General features: G+C 39.9%; 1 protein-coding gene across 3 annotated transcripts in view; it reads left to right on the top strand.

Annotated features, from left to right (window-relative positions):
- ATP6V1H (ATPase H+ transporting V1 subunit H) overlaps positions 9,126 to 25,172 on the top strand; it is a 39,208-nt gene continuing 23,161 nt past the window's right edge. Inside the window, exons 1-7 of one of the 3 annotated variants that reach the window (XM_021387456.1) lie at positions 9,126 to 9,324; positions 10,519 to 10,645; positions 16,650 to 16,752; positions 17,778 to 17,867; positions 19,799 to 19,912; positions 22,317 to 22,421; positions 23,319 to 23,372. In XM_021387456.1, the coding sequence (XP_021243131.1) occupies positions 10,542 to 10,645; positions 16,650 to 16,752; positions 17,778 to 17,867; positions 19,799 to 19,912; positions 22,317 to 22,421; positions 23,319 to 23,372 (570 nt within the window). In that variant the 5' untranslated portion in view covers positions 9,126 to 9,324; positions 10,519 to 10,541. Of the gene's footprint in view, positions 9,325 to 9,433; positions 9,629 to 9,923; positions 9,967 to 10,518; positions 10,646 to 16,649; positions 16,753 to 17,777; positions 17,868 to 19,798; positions 19,913 to 22,316; positions 22,422 to 23,318; positions 23,373 to 25,172 lie in introns of those variants that run through there. The other 2 variants (XM_021387457.1, XM_021387458.1) reach the window with 2 other exon arrangements.

The following is a 25,172-nucleotide window of genomic DNA, read 5'->3' as shown; positions in this document are numbered from 1 at the left end:
GTGGCTCGTCCTTACACCAGCGGGCAAATGTCAGGGCCTCTCACAGCTTGCCAGCTCCTCCTGCGGTCCCCAACATTCTGGAGACAAACAGGATTATCTGCCCTCAGATATCTGCAGTGCCTCATCCCCTGAGCACTGCACCAGCTTAGAGATTAGATTTACTGTTCTGTAGGTTTTAGCAAGTTGAAAAGGAAGAAGGAGGGTGTATAGTGGTTGAATATCTGTCAGAGAAATGGGCTGTAACAACCATGAAACACATTCTATCACAAAGGAAGAAGCAATTCACCACATAGTTGTACTCTGCAGACAGTACCAAATGGAGATGCCTGTCTTAGGTCAGTGGTACCTGTCAATCACATTTTTTCTAACCGACTGAACAGATGGCCTAGCGGTAATCCTTCCAGCTCCAAGGAAAACACCACATTAGCAGCAGCCCTGTCTGCGGATAGAGACATACTAATTATAAAGACTAAGGCTCCAGGTAGATTATTAATAGTTTATTCTCTTAGCTTTGCAGGGGACTGTCAAGTCTTTGTCTCCTGTTTGTCAACATTCACTCAGATTCATTTTTTGTCCTTTTTGAAAAACAAATGGGAGAAACACAAAAAAGGTAGAAGTTCAGCAATGCTAAATTTTCATTCAAATATTAATTGCAACATCGTTTATAATTCTGTTTTAAAGAGAATTAAGGAAGTGATTGCATTCCCTGCATGGCAAAACTTAAAAAAAATTCTTATCCTTGGGACAGCAGAAAGTCAAAATCGCACATGTTAGTATGCACTGAAAATCATCAACTTTTTAATTTGTTCATCATTTCAAGATACTTGCAATTTTAATAATTTCCTATTTTAAGTTAGTGTTCCTATTATAATAACTTCCAAATGAGAATTTACTATAAACAGGGACCAAGAGATTTTCTATTTTGAGTGTTGGGTGGGATATTCCATCTATTTTGAAAATTTACTATATTCTTTTCAAGTTGAAAAAGATCATAGAATCACAGAACTGTTCAGGTTGGAGGGGACCTTGAAGACCATCTAGTTCCAATACCCCTGCCATGGGCAGGCTGCTCAGGGCTCCATCCAACTTGGTCTTGGACATCTCTAGAGATGGGGCATCCGCAACCTCTCTGGGCAGTCTGTGCCAGTGCCTCAACACTTTTTGAGTAAAAAAATTCTTCCTAACATCTAATGTAAATTTACCCTTGTTTAGTTTAAAGCCATTTATGTTTATAAGCTCCCTTCAAGTACTGGAAGGCTGCAATGAGGTCCCCTTGAAGCCTTATCTTCTCCAAGCTAAACAAGCCCAACTCCCTCAACCTATCTTCATAGGAGAGGTAACCCAGCCCTTTGATCATCTTTGCAGCCTCCTCTGGACCTGCTTCAACAGCTCCACATCTTTCTTGTACTGGAGGCCCCAGGCTTGGACACACTACTCCAGATGGGGCCTCACAAGGGCAGATAGATGGGGACAATCACTTCTTTCTCCCTGCTGGCCACCATCTTTTGAAGCAGCCCAGGATACTGTTGGCCTTCCAGGCTGCAAGTGCACACTGCTGGCTCTTGTCCACCTTTTTGTCCATCAGGACGCCCAAGTCCTTCTCTGCAGGGCTGTTCTCAAGGAGTTTTTCTCCCAGTCTGTACTCATATTTGGGATTGCCTCGACCCAAGTGCAATACCTTGCACTTGGTCATGTTAAACCTCCTTAAGATTTTCATGTGCTCACTTTTTGAGAGTGTCCAGGTCCCTCTGGATGGCATCCCTCCCTTCTGTTGTGTCAACCGCACCACTCAGCTTGCTGTCATCAGCAAACTTGCTGAGAGTACTCTCAGTCCCACTGTCTGTGTCATTGATAACAATGTTGAAGAGCACTGGTCCCAAGACAGACCTCCTGTGGGACACCACTTGTGACCAGCCTCCACCTGGACATAGAGCCATTGACAACAACTCTCTGGCTATGATGATCCAACCAAATCTTTATCCGCCTAACAGTCTAGCCCTCAGATCCATCTCTTTCCAATTTAGAGATAAGGATAGGGAGCAGGATCATGTCAAAGGCTTTGAACAAGTCCAGGTAGATGACACCAGTTGCCTTTCTTTTGTCCACTGATGCTGTCGTTAGTCAGCTATGATCTGCTCTTGGTGAAGCTGTGCTGGCTGTCTTGGATTACCTCCACATCTCTTATGTGCCTTAACAACTCTTCCAGGAGGATCTGCTCCATGATCTTCCCAGGCGCAGATGTGAGGCAACAATATTTTTCTGCTAAGACTAAAAAGCTTTGACAATTTAGCAGGTATACTGTAAGTATAATGCCACCTGCCCTTATACTGCCTTTTGTAAATATAAATGCCTTGGTCACACCTCTATCTTTGTTTTCAGAGAAATCCAGATAGTGCTGAGGAGAAAAATACAGAACGATGAGAAAATGCTGTTTACAGCATTTGGCTTAACAAGCAGAATTGCACTAGAAATCATTGCATAGAAAGAAAGCTGTTGTATAAGCTTTGGTAGTAAGCCTGACTTTGGCAGAGTTACTGCTGAGATTTAGGTAAGCACCCTCATTCCTGTTCTCTATACAGAGTTAACAGCAATAGCATCATGTAGCTCAGCATTTCCTTTTTCCGCCAAGAAGCTACTGCTCTGAGCTAGCTTTTTCTGTGAGGTAAGTTAAAGGATCTCTTGCTTTTTTATTACTATTTTATCCCAGAGGTAGGCTTCAGTTCAACCAGTGCTGCAGCACGTTCCCAGAGATGAGTGCTCCTTCCACGCGCTCAAGTGCCACCCACTTGTTCAGAGCTGCCATCAGCACAAAGCACATGAGACTGCAGCAGAGACTGATGGTAACAGAAGAGATACTGTAGGCTGTAAAGAGGTGCTGAAGAGTCCGAGATACTCCAGCTTTCAATACAGAATTGAATATTCATGGAACTGAAAGACACTTCTCCCTGATCTCCAAATAATGCACCCTTTTTTTAAACCTCAGCCGCATTTATTACTCAAGGCTTTAAATAGGTAGCTTTGCTCTGACCTTTATGTTCCTCTTTCTGCACAGTACTTCACTTTCAATTTTTGGACAATATAGCATTGTTCCAGTCTACTAAGGGAAAAATTGAAGATGTAGTCATTACAATAAAATGTTGTTTATTTTTATTTTGAAAACATGGTTCCTACTAAGGATATGTTTTGTACCCTAACTGAGCCTGCAGAATTTAATTTCAAAGAGGTTGTGGAGCAATCAGAAGATTTCTTGGTAAGAAATTTGCTAAATTGTGGTGCATTAGCTTTATCTGATTCTTTAGGCCAAGATCTGACTAATTTTAAAGTAAAATCAGCTAAGTCTAACCTAGAAGCCATATAATTGTGTACTGGTTACAGGAAGCATGGTTTACTCTTTTTTATTTTTTGTTCACAAAATAACAATCTCCCACAATGTCATAGACATAGAAGTGAAGATAAAATAAAAGTAGAAGACAAAGAACAAAACAAAAGAACAAAAGCAGTAAGGAAAAAGCTGAGGGCCAATCTTGCTATAATTACGCAGGAAAGAGCTTCAGTGAAACACTGCACATTCAAAACACTTCTGTGCTTGTGAATGGGAAGATCCTTCCATGACAACCCTCTGCTATCAGACAGGAGAGATAAGCATCTGGAGTGCCCCACCGTCCTGCCCCACAGGTCCTCCCTGATGCCTGTGGCATCTTACTGTAAGGCAAACACAAATTCTGCTGGGAGGGGTGGATTGAATGGGAAAATCATGAGATGAACATAGAGAGAAACCAGAATTGTAGAGTAAGTCAAGGTCACTTGAAAGTACAAATGTTGCAGCATTTTCTCTCCAGGACAAGGAGTCAGGTGTGTATCAGTGGGTCAACAAAAAATCGCTGGTATTTACTCCAGAATGGGAGGAATTTTTATGGTTCATTGCACTGTCAAATCATGCTAGATTTTTTATAGGCGATACAGGTATCTAAAGACATATTTTGATGTACAATGACATTTTTCAAAATGTGTTGTGCTCTTTTGTTCCATACCACTGAAAAGTCTAAAGGAGCACCTCAGATGTGAAGTTTCTTGACAAATGCACATTAAAAGAACTAAGAAAATAAGTGACTTTATCTCCTACTTATCTGTATCTGAAACATGAGGGCTGTTTCAAAAGTAATGCCTCCTGTTTTATTATATAAGCCTATGATGTCAGAGGCAGATTTTGGTGGTATGGCAGTAGGGGCTGAACTTTCCCACCAACATTCCTTTATATGCTGTTGCCATGTGACAGATAGCAGCAGAGGGGCAGTCTGACAAACAGGCATCTGACATGGAAGTGCGTGTTAAGGAAAAGTGTGTCACTGAATTCCTCCATGAGGAAAAAATTGCACCCACTGACATTCATCGATGCTTGCTGAACATTTATGGAGACTAAACAGTGAATGCGAGCACGGTGAGGCAGTGGGAGCTGTGTTTCAGCAGAGGCAACAGCAACATGAAAGATAAGTCACGTTCCAGACGGCCATGCAGATTTTTACGAGTGTGGCATGCAGGCCACTCGTTCATTGCTGGTGAAAATGCATAGCTAATGGTGGTGAGTATGCTGAAAAATAGCATTTTGTAGCTGAGAATTTGCTCTATCAAATAATGCTATTGTGCTCTTTGTGTGTGTTGTAGTTTCCAAGGAAATAAATAGAAAGCATTTCTTTCAGAGCCACTTAAGTATATACCTATATTATGTATATTTTAAGATTATAATTAAATAAAAGTTATAAAGTATATTATCTAAATATTATTTAACATTTTAAAACAATTAGCTCTATTTATTCTATCCCTAAATTTAGACAAAATGCCTTACAATTTCTTGAGTACATCCACCTGTAGAAAAGAAGAACGCATCACATCTTATGGGAGACAACTAGCAATCCTCTTCTTCAGGCATCAAGGCATAATGTACCAGATAATGTGCCAAAAGACATAAAGATAGACACATTCTGATACCCTTCTTCTCTTCTTGCAGTAAAGACAAATTATCCTAAGTTCATTTCTTTTCTGAAGCTTTGCCTTCCTCCATACAGCGGAGTACGGAAATGCTTTGGGGAAAGGAGTATTTTACATTTACATGCTATTTGCTTTAGTTTTTTGTACTCTCCATTCACGTGACCTTGATCTAATTTCTTCATATTTCCCTGTGCCTCAGTTTATCTAGAAAACTAAGTCTTTTCTTTTACATTAGTGTTAGTATAGACTTAGCTACTGATGCTGAAAATGCCTTCACATTTCATAGAAAAATTTTCATAGAAAATTTAGATCCCCTCTAACATTTTCCTCTTCCAATCAATAAGTATATCTGAATCTTAGTTATTTCTTCTCTGCTGTTCCCTCTCTCCTTCTGTAGAATCCCCTTCACCAAAAACAACAGGCTTAATACAGGGCCTGCTGACCAATTGCACCTGGCACTCAGATCTGTGATAGAAGAAGGATGTCCTCCAATGCAGCCATGGATGATTCATGCTTGAAGAACTCACGCTAAGAAGCCCATGCCTGTGGCTCTCCTCCCTCCCCCTCATGTGATGCACGTGCTGTTTTCTTTCCACTTGCCCTAGGGGATAGGTTTTAAGCTTTGGGAAAGTGGAAGCGTGAGCACTTATAAGACCTGGTCTGAAGTTCTGGACGACCTTAAGGTCAAATGAGGTGCTTGTTTTAGGAAAAGTTGCTTTTTGAAGGTGAGACTATCCTCTGTGCTTTTCAAGTGTATAGGTACCACTTCAAAAATGCACCCCTTTACAATTCTTGCCATCTTTTAAGTTTTTTCAAAAATAGTTTGTGGATTAAAGAAGTGTATTCATTTCTCATTACCTTCCAATTCTGTTTTAGCTGGATGAGCTTTCCAAGCCACTCCTATACATGTTAGAAACTTGTACAGACATACAAGAGACAGACAGATGATGCAGTAAATGCTGAGAGGTTAAATGACAGACGTGTAAAACACTTCCATAATTTGCAGAATATATGAGAGATGATGATACATTGTTTTTATTACAAGAAGGAAAAGGGAACAGAAAAATACCCTCACGATTCAACTGTTTATAGTCTTACTGTGAGGATGATTCATCTGCATCCATTTTGGTAGTATTAAAATATTTAACTTTTTTTTTTTCCAAAATATATTCTCCATGATCCAAGCAATTGGTGACTTTTATTCCTGCATGGTCATACTTAATTTTTCTCTATGTTTCACACATCAGTAAGGTCATCTAAATATAACAGCATGAGCTTTTAATGGATGTGATCAAAATTTGTTAAATGAGATTTGTTTTGCAGTACCAGAATCCTAAAGGCTGGATGCTTATGAGAAAGACAGAACATAGCCCTCTTTCAATCATAAGCTTTAGCAGCATCCAGTTCAGAGAATCAAGCAGCATGAATAGAGCACTATGAGGTGCTCTCCAAAGCTGATCATAGAATCATAGAATTGCTCAGGCTAGAAAAGACCTTCAAGATCATCAAGTCCAACTGCAACCTAACCATACTGCTCTAGCTCTAACAACCCACCACTAAATCATGTCCCTGAGCACCACATCCAAACGGTTTTTAAACACATTCAGGGATGGTGACTCAACCACCTCCCTGGGGAGCCTGTTTCAGTGCTTAACAACCCTTTCTGGAAAGAACTTTTTCCTGATATCCAACCTAAACCTCCCCAGGCGCAACTTGAGGCCATTTCCCCTTGTCCTGTTACCTGTCACCTGTGAGAAGAGACCAGCCCTGCTCTCACTGCAATCACCTTTCAGGTATTTGAAGAGAGCAATAAGGTCTCCCCTCAGCCTCCTCTTCCCCAGACTAAACTGATGCTATGGACTGGGGTTTTACTGATTGTTGAGACAGCATCTTGCTGCCTTTAATGACCATAGTGATTGAGAAACGCTTGAGACATGTTCCTGTAATTATTATAGAATGGTTTTATTTCTCAAAGCCCACCCTTGCAGTGCAGTGAAGTTCCTTAACACAAAATACCTCATAAGACTCATACTGAGTGAATTTTTTAGATGTGTCAAGGTGTTTGGCAGATGAGGGATGAATGCATGTCAATCTGTAGTAACCCAGTATCCTGTGGCAACCTGCCAAAGGAGTAAGACTATCATCTGAAAAATTTTCACTTCACTGTCTACCTCCTTTCTCAAATATTTCTGAGCAGCACAAACTCCAGCCAGATGCTTTTCGCGCTCTGTTGAAAACCCTTCTGCATGGTGAAAACTGCTTTTTTTTTCCTAGTCTCTGGTGTATACATACCATTCAAGAGTTAGTAATCGATACAGAAATCTTTCGTTTTAACACAGCAGAAGGCTTCTATTTTTTTTTTCCTTTTAAAATTACCTGTTGAATCTCACTAAATGCCTCTTGGAAATCCAAGTGGAGTGTATCAGCCAGATGGAGTATACTGTGACAACATTCTCCACACTCACAAAGAACTCCAACAGAAATGTGAGACCTGACTGTCCTTTGCAGAGCGGTTGTGACTTTTGGTTAATTATTTCCTTTTACATAGTGTAGAAAAATATGTACATAAAGTCTATTACTACACAAGTATATTGAAGAATAATTCATTGTTTGTGTTCTCTAATAGGGTGCACTGTATTCAATAATTTGACTCCTCTGATAGAGTCTATTAACTTGCCTAGTATAAACGTCCTGTTTACTGTTTGGTAGTTCTTTAAAAATGCCCTGGAATTCCTATTACAAAATTAATGTAATTAATTAATATTACAATTACTTCTCCTCTTTTTGCATTTCTCTTTCTGCTAATTCAGTAGATGCATACTTCCAGCCATTATGACTCATTCCAAAGTTACAAAAAAGCTATAGGAAAATATTTCTTTATTGTAGACTCTCAACAGCCTGTGAAATGAACAGTAAAGCTAGAATCTGCCACTTGTGACAAAATCAATGTGGCATATAACACCCTTTCAAAGTTCTTTACTGTAGAAAAATGACCATGTTTCTGCAGTACAAAATTTTAACTGCAAACAGCAAACTCTCTTTTTTCAGCCAGACTGAGTGGATGGTGCTAAACTCTTGCAGATGGTGCAGTTAGGAGAAAAACTGTCTGCTATGTAAAGGACCAATGACAACCTAATGTACATTCTAAATAAGAGATCACACTGGGCACCAAATTGAAGCTGTTAATTTGTTTTTCTCACATGAACACTTTTCTACAAAGCATTTGAAACAATAATATTACTAAGGAGTAGAGCTGAGAATCACAGTCCTATGTATATGTGTACACAGTACTCAGAGTACTTGGTTACTGGTGTTTGGGTTAAAGCCACAAGTGTGCTCAAGAGGTGGTGAGAAATCAGGGTTTTGGGCAGAAGTATGATTTTGGGTGACTGAGGAAATTTCAAGGAAGAAAACTTGAAGTAGCCCCAGGTTAGATGAGGGCTGAGCGGTAGTTTGTAGGATCACCCTATAGGCCTTTGATGCCTCCATAGAATCACAGAATATCCAGAGTTGCAAGGGACCCACAAGGACCATCAAGTTCAACAGCTGGGTCCACACAGGACCATCCCAAATTCAAACCCTACGTCTGAGAGTATTGTTCAAACACTCCTGGAACTCTGTCATCTTGGGGCCATGCCCACCATCCTCTGGTGCAGAACCTATCCCTAACCTTGTTGCTCCTCCCCTGACACAGCTCCATGCCGTTCCTCAACCCCTCCGCTCCCTGTGAGGAACTGCAGCTGCGATGAGGCCTCCCCACAGCTCCTCTGCTCTGGGCTGAGCAAACCCAGGGCCCTCAGCTGCTTCTTATACATCTTGCCCTCCAGACCCTTCATTCTGCAAGTCCGATTTTAAAAGCCTCAAGCGTTGTTCAGGTTGCCTTGTGAATCCTTTGTACTTCAGTTTATAAAATGGATAGAATCATATTTATCATCACTGGTAATGAGGTTGAAATGACAGTGGAAAAGGTGAATATGTTTATTATATACGTTTTAAGGTGAAACTAATGCCTGATGCCAGAAGCAAAAAGCACAAAGCGTAAAAAGGCAGAGAGGAAGCAGGAAATGCAGAACGCCTTACTGCAGAGGTTACAAGCACTCATAAAAGAGGAACTGGTCAAAGCAAGGCCTAACCCTGCCTTAGCCCTCTGTCCGCCAGAAGCAGACACTACCCCATTCAACCAACGGCGCTGGGGCGCCGTGCGCAAACCGCGCTGAGTTGGGCCTCGGCGGCCGCCGTCACCGTCAGCTGAGCGGCGTCACGTGGCGGCGGGCGCTGTGCAGAGCGGTGCTCCCCGGCGTTTCTCCAGCGGTCAGCGCTGCTGCCGGCCTGCCGGGGGTAAGTGGGCGCTGCCCGGGTCGTGCCGGTCACCGGGGTGCGTGTGCGGGGCTCCCGGGTGACGGTTGCTGGGACACGGATTCTTCAGCGGGATTCCGAGCGCCCCGGTCCGCTCGGGGGGCGGCCGTGCCTTCCTGCTCTGCCCCACGGCCTCTCAGCCCGCTCCGAGCCCACTCGGGGCAGCCCCGTCCTCCTTGCTGCACGAGGAGTGGCTCTGGCGGGGCCTCGTAGTGCTGGGACGCCTTTGGTGGTCGCTGAGAGACACGGTGAACGTTGCCGTATTTGCGGGTGTCTGACCATAGAGGTAGTTTCAAAGGGAAATCAGTTTCATTGCTTTTTTTTTTTTTTTCCTTTGCTTTTGTTAGCATCGTGTTTTCATTCAATAATGCGAAGGTGCTGTGCCTGTTAAGGGTGGGGCAAAAGGTGCCAGTTTGCTCTTAATAACGTCTGTAACGGGAACCAAAAATGCCCAGAGACAGGCTGCGTGGGGAGGCCTGGTCCGGTTCGGGCTGTAAATTCCTGCTCCAACCGGGCCCTAAGCCTCTGCAAACACACTTCTTGTTTTGGCATCAGAGTCAGATGGAGATTAAATCATAAGGGAAGGAGAAAGCAGAAGTGGTGAAGGTCATTCTCTTAGTCTATGTAAGATGGTTCTTACTTTATATAGGGCTTTTCTTTCTGCAACTGTAGTTAATGTGCTTGCATACTATTTTTATTTAACTAGTCTAATAATTGAAAGCAGTTCAACTAGATCAGTCCTGGAGTACAGTGGGGACGCTGGTGTGTGTGTGTGCACTGAATTGTCAGCCTTATTGTCAGTCCTGATTCGCAGGCAGCTCCTGTTGTCTGTAGAGCTATTAGAGCTTTGTAGAAAAGTAGTGTTCATTCACATGGTTTCTTTTGGTTGTCTGAGAATTAACAAGACTGGAAGTAATCTAATAATGGTTGTATCCTAACAACCTTGTGAATGGTTAGAGTTCATCGTATGGCATACTCTTGTTTGCTTCAGGGAAGGCATCATGTAGGTGCTGTGCAAAAATTTGGTTTCTCAGAAAGTACTGAATATAGTTTTAGGGAATAGGGCACTTGAAAACAGATTTTGTTTTGTTACTTTATTTTTTACTTGAAAGCATTGGACAGATGCTCTTCTTTAATACTTTAACAAAGGGCCTCAAATGTAACTTTTATTTCTAGGTGCATTCTAAATATCAGTTAAGATGGATATCCGAGGTGCTGTAGATGCTGCTGTCCCAACAAATATCATTGCTGCCAAAGCTGCCGAAGTTCGGGCAAACAAAGTAAACTGGCAATCCTACCTCCAGTAAGTAAAGTCTTTTCACAAATCATTGATTGATTTATTACTTATGTGTTAGACTTCTTGGGATTTGGGGTTATGCTGAAACACATTATGACGCAGGACAGTCTGTCATGGTGCCATTAGAAAAGTTGGAAAAACTCCAGGAAAACAAGCAAGTAAATCAAGGAGTGGTTGGAAGCAATCCTTCATTCTGAGGAGTGCTATGCTGCCATTTCAGATAAGATCAGAATTTACTTTGGAAGTAATAGCATTGGAAACTGAGAGAAATAAAGAGGACAGAGGAACAAGCATAGTAAAACAGATTTGTGTATGAGGTAGAGAGATAGGTAAAGAAATAGAATTTTGCTTGTTCTCTCCTTTCTGTAATCTGAAGTAAAATGCAGAGTTGTTGTATCCCTGCATTATTCTTGACTGATATTCTTGACTATGAGGAATATTAAGGAAGAGTGAATTGGTATCGTCTCTTGAGTGTCCAGGTATGGTAGCAAATTACTTCAGTGTTAGTTGCTTTGTAACTAAAGTAGCAGAAATCTTGATGATTTGAGAGGTACAAAGCATGCTGCTAGTGCTTTCTGATTATCCTTGCATCACTTCAGAAAAGGCAGGTGTTTTTCCGGATTACTGTGATACTTGTGTAAAAATGCGCTATGCATTAAAAAAGTAATACCACTGCAAAACTGTACACATGCAAGCTGAGAAATGCTTGTGCAGTGGAAACTCATGAATGACGACTGACTTGAGCGCTGTGCTGGGTAGCCCAGTCTTGCCTGTTCTATTTGTGATTTTTTTTTTTCCTCTTTATATGTCTGCATGGTAAACTGGATTAAGGAACTGATCTGTTGTGGAAACTTACTTTTTCTGGGTTATTTTTCAGATGGATTTGTTCCTGGTTCAGGTAGTAGTGGGTTACTACAGTGACTGTGCAGGCAAAAGTGCAAGGTTGGTGCTGTAACTTGAGAGCCACAGCTACCAAGCAGTTGTTGACAAGCCTAAATGGCTTTTGCTGTTACTGTGTATCTTTTTGTCTATCTGACAGAAAATGACAGGGAAAGCCTGGCAACTGTTTTGTTCTGTTGGCTAATGAACAGCTAATTTCCAGTTACTCAGGATGATAGTGGGAGTACAGTTGTTTGCTGTTGATCCCTTGACTATGGGATAGTATTTTTCATGGAGTCTGTAGTGGTTCAGGTTATCGGGCTGTTAGGATTGAGCTGTTGCTTTTGTCAGCATAGGGGATGGTTCTGTGTGGCATGGAGTTGCATTTGGGATATATATGGTATTAATTGCTTGACTGCGTTTAATGTGGTCTACCATTTATAATTTGCCTTCATTCTTGGGATCCTCCTTCTGTGGTTATGTATAAAGACTGGGCAGTTTTGTTTATTTGTCAGCAATTTCCTGTAAAACTTCTTTTGACCAGTAGGTAGAGCTGATGGTTCTTTTTCAGATCCCAAATGTAGAATTTGATTTTGTTTTGCTATGGACTCTACAAAAGAAGAATGTGCTAATTATTTACTTTCTGATGGATTTGGAGGGTAATGCACTGTGTCTGGCTGTCTGGCTAGTGATTGTATTGTGAGACTGCTTGGTGCTTGATGTCCTCTATAAGTCAATGACATTGTGTCCTGTTTATTATTACTCTTAAATATAAATATAATCTTTGTGCTTTATATTTAATGATAACAGCCTTGCTGGCTGGCTAAGGTAGCTTCAAGGATGAACGTGAGTGATGCTAGAGGGACTGAAAAGCATTATGAGGATAACTGGTTCTTCGGCTGAAGAGCTTCCTTATCATTAAATATTGAAAATTTTAGATAAAGTTTTGGGACTTCTAAAGAGGAAACAATTATTTCTGGTTTTGAACATGTCCCTTTTAGAACAGCAAGGGTTGGGCATGATAGTGTCTTTGAGGCTGGCTAGTGCTTTGAGTGATTTCTTGAGAAGTTGGTTATTGCTGCTGTATTGACTGGTCTTTCTAGAACTAAGCGCACTTTCATAGAATCATAGAATTGCTCAGGCTGGAAAAGACCTTCAAGATCATCAAGTCCAACCGCAACCTAACCATACTACCCTAACTCTAACAACCCACCACTAAATCATGTCCCTGAGCACCACATCCAAATGGTTTTTAAACACATTCAGGGATAGTGACTCAACCACCTCCCTGGGGAGCCTGTTTCAGTGCTTAACAACCCTTTCTGGAAAGAATTTTTTCCTGATATCCAACCTAAGCCTCTCCAGGCGCAACTTGAGGCCATTTCCCCTTGTCCTGTCACCTGTGAGAAGAGACCAGCCCTGCTCTCACTGCAATCACCTTTCAGGTATTTGAAGAGAGCAATAAGGTCTCCCCTCAGCCTCCTCTTCCCCAGACTAAACAGCCCCAGTTCCTTTAGTCTCTCCTTGTAGGGCATATTCTCCAAGCCCTTCACAAGCCTTGTTGCCCTTCTTTGGACCTGCTCCAGTACCTCAATGTCCTTTCTGTACTGAGGTGCCCAAAACTGAACACAGTACTCGAGGTGGGGCCTCACCAGTGCTGAGTACAGGGGCAGGATTACTTCCCTAGTCCTGCTCACCACACCATTCCTGATCCAAGCCAGGATGCCACTGGCCTTCTTGGCCACCTGGGCACACTGCTGGCTCATATTCAGCCGACTGTCCATCAGCACACCAAGGTCCCTTTCTGTCAGGCAGCTTTCCAGCCACCCCTCCCCAAGCCTGTAGGGTTGCCTGGGGTTGTTGTGAACTTGTGACTTTGACTGAGACCTGCTAGCTACTGATGACCTGTTAGCAGCGGGTCAGAGTGGTTTGTTCTGTCCTGGGGAGTAGAAGGAAGCTGGTGTGCTGATGGTTTTCAAGGACGCTTTTCTTTGTTTGCTTCTGAGCTGCTGTTTTGATGGTCTGCGCAGTTAGTAGTTTAAGCATCTGTATAAATGTATGTTTTTCTGAAGTTAACGCATCAACTTAAGCGTGACCTAATTTGTGTTTCATGAAGTGTGGATAGCATTTATTTAGCTGGAAGTAAAGAACTTCAGAAGTGATGTTTAAAAAAAAAAAAGAGAAATCTGTCTGTGACAGTTCCATAAAGATGATTTAAAGACTGCACTAGTCACAACTGCAGTGGAGTCTGGGTCCTGAAGGAAGGGCTTCTGAAGTTCTTTTCTGCAGTGCAGGAAGTTCCTCAGTGCAGAAGTAAAATGGCTTGCTAACAGGCTGCAGTAGACTGACTTCTTTTTTGGGATCAACTCAAGCTAAAGATTAACCAGAATATTGTTCATTTCATCTGAAGGTTATAACTGTAAACTTAATGTCAAATTACACTAACATAGCTGCTGACTTTTGATGTTTTCTGTGTATACTATTATCACACACCTAATACAATCATCATACCTAAATATTGTACCGACGTTTGCCACTGCTGACTTTTCCAAAATCAGGCTGTGGAAAAGAATTTTTCTTATTTATTACTGAAGCTTAGAAAATCAAGCTAGAATTCAACGCAGATCAAACATCGATGGGCGAAGGAATAAACAAACCTTGGAGCAGTAGAAGATGAACTATGAAGATGTAGTTACCTTTTGGAAACTAAATGTAGTTGAGGGTCCTTAGTTCTGTGCCTTCTGATTTTGAAACTCTGAGTAGGTTAGAGATGTTGATGCTGTTATCTGATTGAAAATATGGTACAGCACTGTTGTGTACTACGTGGTTGCTTTCAGCATTTGCCTCAGGGTATCATTGTCTTTATAGGGTACCTTGTCTTAAAGGAAATGCAGTTTTGCTTTTTAAAGGTAGTAAATGATTTTTTTTTTGGAGAAGTAAACTCTTTCTGGAAATTGCATCTTGCTGTACTGTAGGTTTCCTGTGTCTCTATATTAGTTGTCCAACAATTGAATCAGGTGAGTGCCCTTTAGGTGCATGTAAAGTAATGTAGATAACTGCATGAGAGGTCATGCCTTGACATCGTGGTAGGTAGTCCTAAAAATGAACCACGCATTTGGAGCGGATGTGCAAGAGTCCAGCATCGTTCAAAGAAAAAGAGGAAGAAAAGCTGCTGGAGAAAATGCATAATAATAATTAGGAGGAAAAAAAAAAAGGAATCATGAGTTTGTGAATCATCTTGACAGACCAAGAGGTTTTAAAAAGTGGTCTCACAAATCATGCTTCTCTCTTTTACCTATCACTATATCTATTTCCCCCAACTTTGCCGTCTAATGTAAGATGAAAGCAAAAACTTGAAAGCTTTCTTCTTTGAAGTTTGGCAGACATCTTCTAACAGCTTGCCTATAAACAATAACACTCTTCTCGGGCTAAGGGTTTCTCAGTCATTAAAGCTACAAATGAAGGATTCCCCTCAAGTTATCTCTGAAGCGCTTCCCAAGTGGCAGTATTCTTACTTTATATCGCTATCATCTAGGTGTCCCTGGCTTGGCCAGCATTAACTAAAACGTGAGTGGCTGCTAGTTTGTGGTAGTTATGGCCAATATTTGTGGTAAAAGGTTGGTCCTTCTTTTTCAACTTCTCGAACTATTTTAATAGGTGAGAAAGGAAACAATCTCAAAAGCATTGGTAGCAGAATGTTCATCACTGTGCAATTATTTTTTTCTCTATAATTACTTCAATTTTAGTAGAAATGACTGTGAGTCTTCCATCTAGGGAGTCTTAATTGCCTTTGCTCAGTGCAAATTAGAATATTTCTTAAAGCAACAAAATACAAGAATAGCACGTGATGTACTGAGCTGCTTATGTTCTTTGCTTGAAAATTAAGTAGGTAGAAGATGTCTTTGTAATGAGGCTATCCTCATTAAAGGAAAAATAAAATTGAGGACATTGTGTAGGTCTTATTTATGTTTTTGTAGTTCATGAACCCAGGTGAAATAAAAGAAAAAAAAAGGGAAAATTTTCTGTGAGTTTACCAAGATCTTAATGGAACATTTAGTTGAGGGATGTCTGGAAACCAGCCTGGAATATGAAAAAGAATCCATGTTGTGTGGCTTTGAAAAGTGGAAGAGGCGGCTGAGTCAGTGGAAATTTGAAGAAGAGATGCATCTTGGAAATACGGGAACAGAGCAATGTCTAATACTTACATATCCTATGATTTTTATACTGATGATGGTAATGTGCACAATTTTCTTCTTTCCTGAATCGGTCCTGGCATTAGCTAGTAAAGCTAGTCACCTAGTAGTCTTCGATTAATTTTTTTTTTTTCCAAGACTTCTTGATTTTAAACTCAAACTTCTTACCTGAAGAGTACCAGACTGTACAGTTCTGTTTGGTGTGAGGGTAAGTTTTGCATTGTAACAAACAAAAAAAGGCACAATATTCTATCAGCTCTACAACTGAGTCAACAGTTTTCTGAAATAGTGTGGATGATGGCACTGACCCCTTGAATACTAACTTATTTGTAGTTATTTGTTGTGATCAAAGAAAAGATCAGACAGATCAGTTAGTAAATTGCTGTGGGATAATTATAAGCTATCTCAAGCCCCCTTGGTATGTGTTTGGATGAGCTTGAACGCAGATCAACTTTTAAATTGCTGTGAAAAGCTGAAATGTCTTAGTTTATAAAAAAAATAAAAATTAAAATTAAAAATATATTAGGAATCAACTTCTCTCTACTTAAAATTCTCTTCAGTGCTTATGGCAAACTTAAAATAGCAGTTCATTTTTTCAGCACTTATTTCAGCTTGGGTTACTGTTATTTGTATTTTGTATTATAATATTGGGATAATGTGTATTTCAGTTCTTCTGACTGTTTTCACTGACCATTGCATTCAGCCTCTGGAAACTTAAGAATGGTTTAGAGAATGCTGCTGAACAGAGATGATGCATGGGGAAGGATTGGGGGAGATTGTTCTTTGGATGTGATACTAGTTGCGGAAAAGACCTCTTTATTTTCTGCTGTAGAGTGTAGGATTGGTAAAGTGGTACTGTTGAGATACCAAGCTGAAAGAAGGATGTTTTGAAATGATCTGCTTATGTGTTACTAATGGTTCTGTGTTTTGCTTTTCAGAGGGCAGATGATCTCAGGTGAAGACTGTGAATTTATTCAAAGATTTGAACAGAAAAGAAATCCAGAAGAGAAACAGGAGCTGTTGCAAACAGAAGGCAATCAAGTAACTTTCCTTTCTTTTAGTAATATCTTTTTAGAGGAGGAGGATGGAAGGAAACTTTTAAAATGAAGTTGACGATACAGTTGTTATGGAAGAAGTATAAAACCTGTATAAAAAGATACTTCTTTTTTTGCTAGTTATATACTCAGCACTCATTTAATGACCTGGTAAATTATTATTAAATGTTATCTGACTTTCAAGGACTTTGTGGGATGAGCTAACTTAAGTCTTTCGTTATTCCAGTTTACATAATTGTGTGTACTCAGACTTGACTCTCTTTTTTTTTTTGAACTCGTCTTACAGTGTATTGATGGGAGCTACTACCAGTGAGACTTTTGCTTAGTTAGCTGAGCAATTATAATGTAATTCCAGCAATAGATCCCACTGACTGCTAAGGTAAATTCAGTTAATTAAACGCAGGTGTCCAGTGTCATTTTTCGGCAACATAAGATGAGAGAACTGCATTAAACAGGGATAACATAAGATTGATAAGTGACTCTTGCCATTTGTCTTGATACCCAATGCCAGGCAAAGTGCCCTAAGATCCTTTAATGATATTTCAAGCAGTAGAATCTCAGCCTTAAAGTCAGAGACTCTAGCAGACATCAGACATCGAGGGGACTGGGGCAGGCAGGAGAGAGGGTGAAAACTGGGAGATAAGCTGAAGACATGCAGCTTTCTGTTTTTTTTTTTCTACCTTAGTTTTAGACTATTCTGTGTTTTTTTATTTTTTCCCCCAAGTTGTAGTGTTTGACAACTATGAAATAGGTAATAATATGCATAGTGACAAAAGCATATATAGTGAATGTCATATGCCACGCTAATTACAGTGCAGCAGTTCAGAGTTCCATATTCCATGTGACAGAAAATTTTCTTATAATGTAATGCCAAATGGTATCTCTATTGCAATTAATATGTTGGGATGCTCAGTGCCTATGTAAGACTTTACAGGATCTCATTAATTCACAATTTTACGTTATCAAAAGGAATGATGATGATTAGTAATGTTAATGTCTCTTATTTTCTAGTGTGCTAAAACATTTATAAACTTGATGACTCATATCTCCAAGGAGCAGACAGTTCAGTACATTCTGACTATGGTTGATGATATGCTACAAGTAGGTCAATAACCTTTCTTATTTTTAAGTCTTTAAATGAATGTTTGAATGCTTACTGAAGTCTCCTTCAAGCCTATAGAGGTTTCATATTCTATGATATTTGCAGATTTTGTCTTCAGAAAGAAGTTAAATGTCAGAACTAAAGCTGCATGGGTAATTTAGTCTTATATGTGTGTTCGTATTCTAAAAATAAATATGCCTGTATGTTTATCTGTCAGTTCTCAACCCTATTTGATGCAAAACTTGGATACTCAGGAATGATTTGTGACCTCAGCCATTTCCCCGTGTGTAAGTAGGATATGACAACTAACAAGAAGTTGTTGAAGCTTTTCCTATGAAGGTATCATTTTGGCCACCTTTTGCAAGAAGACATAGTTCTTGCAGCTTTGGGTTTCCAACACATGTTATACACTTTAGAGCAATATGTTCCGAAATTCTGCATAGTTAGAACTGGAGACTTATTTTTTGACTGAGAACATGTTGAAGTTGTGCTTTCCTGCTTTCAATTATGTCTCCTTTGTAGCTGCTGTAAAATGAACTCATTTTTGATCATTTTAGCTGGACTTCATGCAGCACAAGTGTGAAATCTAAGTGATCAAACTCATTTTTCATTAAACTAGTCGTCATGGAGCTGAGGCTGTTCACTAAGACACTATTCCTGAGACATTAGGATTGTCATTTTTTTGTTGTTCCATAGTTTGAACAGCAGACAGTAAGATATTTTTGTGTGCCTTTTGATACATGCCTTATAGAATACTAAACACTTGTATAATGAATCGAGATAAGAGTTATGAGTATCAGATAACTAGTGATACCTAGCCCTACCCAGTAAGTGAGCAAGATGCTCAGTGCAGTAACTTTGCTACCTTCAAGGAAGAGTTGGCTGCAACTCTGATGCTTGGTAAGATGCCAGTATTTGGATGCATTCAGCGCAAGGTGGGCTCCAATAAGTGGGCTTGCCTAGCTAATTTTTGGTCTGTAGTGTTGTTACTAGGGTGCTCTATCAGTGGAGGAAAGACCTTCAGTTAGTGGGATTGGATTAATTTCATGGGGTGGTGGAGACTGAGGTATTGTACTCACAAAGTTGCCCTATTACAGTGTTGTGAGCAGTTTTATCTTCCTTGATAGAGAGTTGTATACTTGTTTGTAGTAGCTTGACTTCAAAGGGGAAGCATCTCTTTAGACTAAAAGCATGTTATTCACAAGCTAGAAAGTTAGCGGAAATGGTGAGGAAAAACAGGAATCCAAATATTTCATTTTCTGGAAGAATATATTTAAAACTACTAGGAAATAAAGCTCTCCTTTCTGCTGTAGATTTTCATGTCTTCTCTGGTCTTCTTTAAGGTTGTAGCTGCTTTGCACAACTGTTATTAGACAAAACGCTAGAAGCAGCTTTGCACAGTGCCCTATTTCAGGTACTTGTGATATCTTGTGGTTTAGCCTAGAGGCTCTGCAGAACAGACTTGTAGTGTTTATGTCTTCTTGGTCCTCAGGTTGCCTGAGGTGACAGCTGAACCAGCTTTTGTGCGGAAGTAACAACACGTGGAAGACCTTGTATAGACTTTATTGAGGAACAGTGCTGTTCCTCTTCGAAAATGACATCGTTTAACTAGTCTGTCATTCTCTTATTCTGATATATATATATATATATATTTTTTTTTTTGCTGATGCAAGTAGTGGAGCACTGAGATACAACTAGGGTTTCCAAGTTCAAATCCACCCTTCCCAAATCTCTAACTTTGTTAGTTCTGAAATGGACTGTATCTGCAAGTAACTATTGAACTGAAAATTTTCCAGGGGCTGTTACAGTTGAGGATATGTTCTGGTAATGTATATTAGCTTATCAATATAATGAGGAGCAAAAATGTTTGTCTTCTGTTGAATGTTTTTACAGGTGCCTCATTTTTTTTCCACTCTCTTAATTTCTACAGGAAAATCATCAGCGTGTTTGTATCTTCTTTGATTATGCAAAACGTGGTAAAAACACTGCATGGTCCTACTTCCTGCCGATGTTGAATCGACAGGATCTTTTCACTGTGCACATGGTAAGCTTTCAATAAATCCATCTTGGTAGCTGGTACAGAAAAATGCTGGTTTTGAATTTCTGTTTGTGATTTTGGTGTCTGAAAATTAATCGACTGCTTAGACAGCAAAATTTCTCTCTTGCAGTCTAGTTGTGTCATTCTTAGTGTAAGCTGCACTTGACTATTTTTTTTTTGGAAGGAAAAGCTGTATTGTTTGTTGATGTTGTCTTTTTCTGGGAAACTAGAGCAGGTTTTAAGTATTCATAGAATCATAGAATCATAGAATGGCTTGGGTTGAAAAGGACCTCAAAGATCATCGAGTCTCAACCCCCCTGCCAAGTGCAGGGTCGCCAACCACTAGACCAGGCTGCCCAGAGCTGCGTCCAGTCTGGCCTTGAATGCCTCCAGGGACGGGGCATCCACAACCTCCCTGGGCAACCTGTTCCAGTGCGTCACCACCCTCTGTGTGGAAAAACTTCCTCCTAATATCTAACCTAAATCTCCCCTGTCTCAGCTTAAAACCATTCCCCCTTGTCCTATCGCTATCCACCCTCACAAACAATGGATCCCCCTCCTGTTTATACGCTCCCTTCAAGTACTGGAAGGCCACAATGAGGTCTTCCCGGAGCGTTCTCTTCTCCAAACTACACAAGCCCAGTTCCCTCAACCTTTCCTCATAGGAGAGGTGCTGCAGCCCTCTGATCATCTTGGTTGCCCTCTTCTGCACTCGTTCCAAGAGCTCCACGTCCTTCTTGTGCTGGGGGCCCCAGGCCTGGACACAGTACTCCAGATGGGGCCTCACAAGAGCCGAGTAAAGGGCGACCACCACCTCCCTCTCCCTGCTGACCACTCCTCTTTTAATGCAGCCCAGAACATAGCTGGCCCTCTGGGCTGCCAGTGCACACTGCTGGCTCATGTCCAGCTTCTCGTCCACCAGGACCCCCAAGTCCCTCTCCGCAGGGCTGCTTTCAAGTACTTCTTTCCCCAGGTTGTATAAATACCTGGGATTGCCCTGGCCCAAGCGCAGCACATTCAGAAAAGATCATATTCAGAAAAGAAAGGGCTTTAGAGTTAGGCACAGTGAGACAACTTTTGTGACAACTGTTAGTTAATGCTTGTCATGCTGTATGAATATTAGAATTTAAGTTCTAATCCATTGGTGGGAAATACCTTTATCTTGCTAAATATTATTCTAGCAAACTATAATAATGCTGCTTGAAGTCTGCTTACAGTGGTTTGTAAACGTACTGGTGAATAAACAGTGGTTACTGTTGAGGTGGGTTTACCCTGGCTGGCAGGAAGACTGATACTCAGTCATTTCCTCAGTCTTTCCCAGTGAGATGGGGAGGTATCGGAAGGGTGAAAGTGAGAAAAATAGTAATTTGCGATAATGACAGTTTAGTAGGTGAAGGGGGGAAGTAGAAGGGGAGATGATGAACAAAACAACACAGAACAATGAATGATGGATTCAGGGGTCTCAGGGGCATGGCAAAGTAGAGTATCTCATGCTTCAGAACTGAAGGATTTTTCAAGTGACTTGACTGTTCAGAAGTGGATTTCACATATTTCAGGATAGAGATCATTGTACTCTCACTTGTACTCCCTCCAGCAAGCAGCGGTAGTGCTGTGTATATCTGTATGCAGTACAGGGGAAAGGTGCATGAAATGGTGTTACCACTGCATCATGGAGCTGCATGCAGGCAAACTGACTGTTGCCTCAGTAACTTCTTATTTAGACTGCTTCTTTATATATAAATATTCTGTGATCACTATGATCTTTGAAATAGGTTCAAATATTTCTGTAGTGTAGAGTTATTTTGAAATAATTTGGAAAATCTGGTACAGGAATGCAGTCTTTTGGTTTGTTGTATGTGTTCTTGCACCACTTGATGAAAACTCTGATCCTGGCAACATTTTTGCCTCAACTTCGTTATTAATTTTCACGTTTCCTTTTGGTTTTCTGCTCTTCTTCTGGGCTGGAATTTTCTTCCATCTTGAAAATAATTTGCTTCAGCTTAAGGAAAAAAAATAAAAAAACTTGAATAGCTTGCAACCACCAAGCAGTTGTAGCATATACCAGTGCAGAAGTAAGCACAGTCATATATGTGTTAGATCATTAGGTGTCATAGGGCTGATGGATTTCTGACTGTAGTAGTATCCTACAACAGTTGGTAAACTCATTCTTCTTTGTAGCTTTTTGTGAGCTTTATCAGCTACAGTTATCTAATAACATTCTGAAAATATACCACTTACTAGGACGTAGGTGCAAAGTAAAGCAGAAGAACCCAAGTTAGTTGGAATAGAGATCCTCTTACATACGAAACAGGTGGATTTCTTTTGTTTAAACTTATTTTCCAGATGTCCTCTAACACTAAATCCTGGAACTGTTGCATCTGAAAAATCTTTCTATTGTGTTCTCTTTTAGGCAGCAAGAATTATTGCCAAACTGGCTGCTTGGGGGAGAGAACTTATGGAAGGCAGCGACTTGAATTACTATTTCAACTGGATTAAAACTCAGCTCAGTTCACAGGTTAAAACCTACTTCTGCTTAAATGTTGGAATGACTTTGGAAACACCAGTTCTTGAAATTTAAATTTAAAATTTTGAATCAAAAATAAGTAAACATTTTCTTTGCTTTTCCTATTGGTTAATGTTCATTCTCTTCTGAACACTGAGAAAGCATGAGTTTTTTTTGTCTCTTGGTATTGTTTTGCTTCTCATAGCTTGTTACTAAGAAGAAGAATCTCATGGCAGCAGGAAGTAAACATGGAAACGTTTTTCCAGTTTACTATACTAAGTCTTTTTAAATTTTTAATATAATTTTTTATTTTCCACTTGAAGCCATACAAATGCTGTCCAAATAAATCAAAATTTATTTAGCATTAGCTTAGTGTGGACTGGTTACTGCTGGCTTGTCCCTCAGATATGAATCTTTCTCCTTTGGATTCATTTATTGAGATTTTCCCAGCTCTTCGCCTCAATCCTTACCAAATCCTAGTGATCTGTCATTCTCTAAGGTAGTTTTGTAACAGAAGTGGATTACAGACAGTAGAAAAAACATAATTCAGTATATTTATTAAGTGTATTTTACAAATTGTAGGTTTATTAAAAGTTCTATGTTTTTATCTGGAAGAAAAATCTTAAAATTGGAATTTCTTCTAGAAAGATTCAAGGAAACAGCTTTTAAATTCTAGAATAAAGATGGAAAAAAAATTGAGTAAATCCACACAAACTAAAAACAAGTCATGATAAGGTGTTTGTGAAATAACTACATTATATTATCATAATATGTTGAGCAGAAAAAGTATCTAGTGGTCTTAGCTTTTTATAACTAGAGGGATGGGAGAATCAAAATGGTGTGGGGAACAACCCTTCTGTAAGGATGAAGGACAGCTCTTATTTTCAACTTCTGTATTTTTTTTACTAGAAGCTACGTGGTACAGGGGGTTCTGTGGAAACGGGAGCAGTCTCCACAAGTGATGTGAGTATTTCTTTACAATTTGTTAATTTGGTATTTTAAGCAAATGGTATCCACTCCTCAGATTAAGGTGCAGAAGTGTTCTGGTGTCAACAATTGAAAATGGAATTGGAACTGTATTACAGAGTGCCAGGCGATGGCGCCAAGGAATAAAAGTATTTTTGAAAACATTGTTTTCACAGAAAATACTGACAGTGAAAGTGTATATTTTACCAGTTGGATTGGGTTGTTAGAAACTGTGGATATGTCTATCCTCCTCATTGTTATAACTTGAAGAAGGGATGGGCAATTAATTTAACAATTGCACAATGTTGTTTAGCACTGAACTGTCTCACTAGTAGAAGACAAAGTATGAAGATTATGACTCTTATAATGTGCAGAACTTGAAAAGGCATATCAGATATTATAGCAAACATTGTCCTTCAAGTCTCTGTAGCATGAAATTACAAAGAGTGCTTTTGAAGCTATAATGCTGTTCATATTTGAATAGCCTGAATTCAGGGGAGAGTAGATTATCATTTTCTCATCAGTATTCATTTATACTGAGTTGCACGTAGCTATAATGAGTGTTGGGCTTAGAGATAAACTTTGGCAGTATAGCAAATGCATGTAATCATAACACTTGATTTTTGACTTTGCTGTGACGCAGAGAGACAGTTTATTGTGGCTCTTGAATGTTGAGTAGAATTCAGTGTGTCCTTTCCTCCCCCTTGCAACCTGAAAGTGTTCGTAGTCTTTCAGAAGTCTTAAATATGAACCCGGAATTTGTTTCTTTTTTAGAAAAGTAGTTATAGCCTTGAAGTGTTAGCCTCCTATAGAGAAAAGCCTTTTAAATTACCACCTGACCAGAATTTAAAACAGTGAAGATGAAAGACTGCTATATATCAACATGGGTAGGGGGGGAAATTACAGTCTGAGCATAGAAGCTGAAGTATTTCAGTGTTTGTGTGTAGTTCCGTGTTCCATACTGTTAGGTTCTGTCATAAGGCTGGATGACAGTAAATAGTTCTATTGCATGCCACACCATTCATTATAGAGCTGTTAGCTATTCCCTTGGCTAGAAATCTATATTGGCTGTGCTATAGGGCTGAGCAGATGTACCACTCCACGGTCTCAAAGCAGCAGAATCCTAGGTTAATTAAGTTGGGCAAGTTAGCTGTTGACTTCATTGCCATTATTTCTGATTTTAGATATGGCCTGTGCGAGATTTTCAATCAGGTCCTAATTTATTTCAAAGTAAATTAGGAATGCAGTTGTAACGTTTCAGGTAGGGAATGATGTCTGGGACTTATTAGGAAACTTCAATTATAATAGTGTTGGAAGAGAAAGCTTTTATGATAAGCACGTTAAAAAGTTTGGTGATACGTAAGTTGGTAATGCAGATAAATTAATAGATTATTTCAGGCAGACAGAATGTTTATAGTTGCTTTATTTACATGAGTGAATACCTACCTATCCAGTTAAATAAATGTTTGTTTTGAGTCTAGGTGTCCAGACTTAGTTTTTACATGAAGATCTTTATAAAGTCATTCTGTGACACTTATCAGATGTCAAGTTCTCTTCATTATTCCTTATCTTTTCTTTTCATATGGGATTGCCTAATTTCTTTCTCCAGTAAACACTGGAAAGGTTTGGCCTTGTATTGTGTAACTGATCTGCTTTTGAGACACTTAAAGAAAAAGGCTTATAGAAAAAAATAAAATATTTGCAGCATGTCTGAGTATTAATGAAGATAATACCAGAAACTGAGCATAGAGAGAATAAAATGCCTCTTCTGTAATATCTTGGGAGCCTTCTTTATGT

This window comes from Numida meleagris, chromosome 2 (assembly GCF_002078875.1).
Source record: "Numida meleagris isolate 19003 breed g44 Domestic line chromosome 2, NumMel1.0, whole genome shotgun sequence".
Classification (NCBI taxonomy): Eukaryota; Metazoa; Chordata; class Aves; order Galliformes; family Numididae; genus Numida; species Numida meleagris.
The sequence above is the reverse complement of the archived record's forward strand: the minus strand, read 5'-3'. Positions and strand labels throughout refer to the sequence as shown.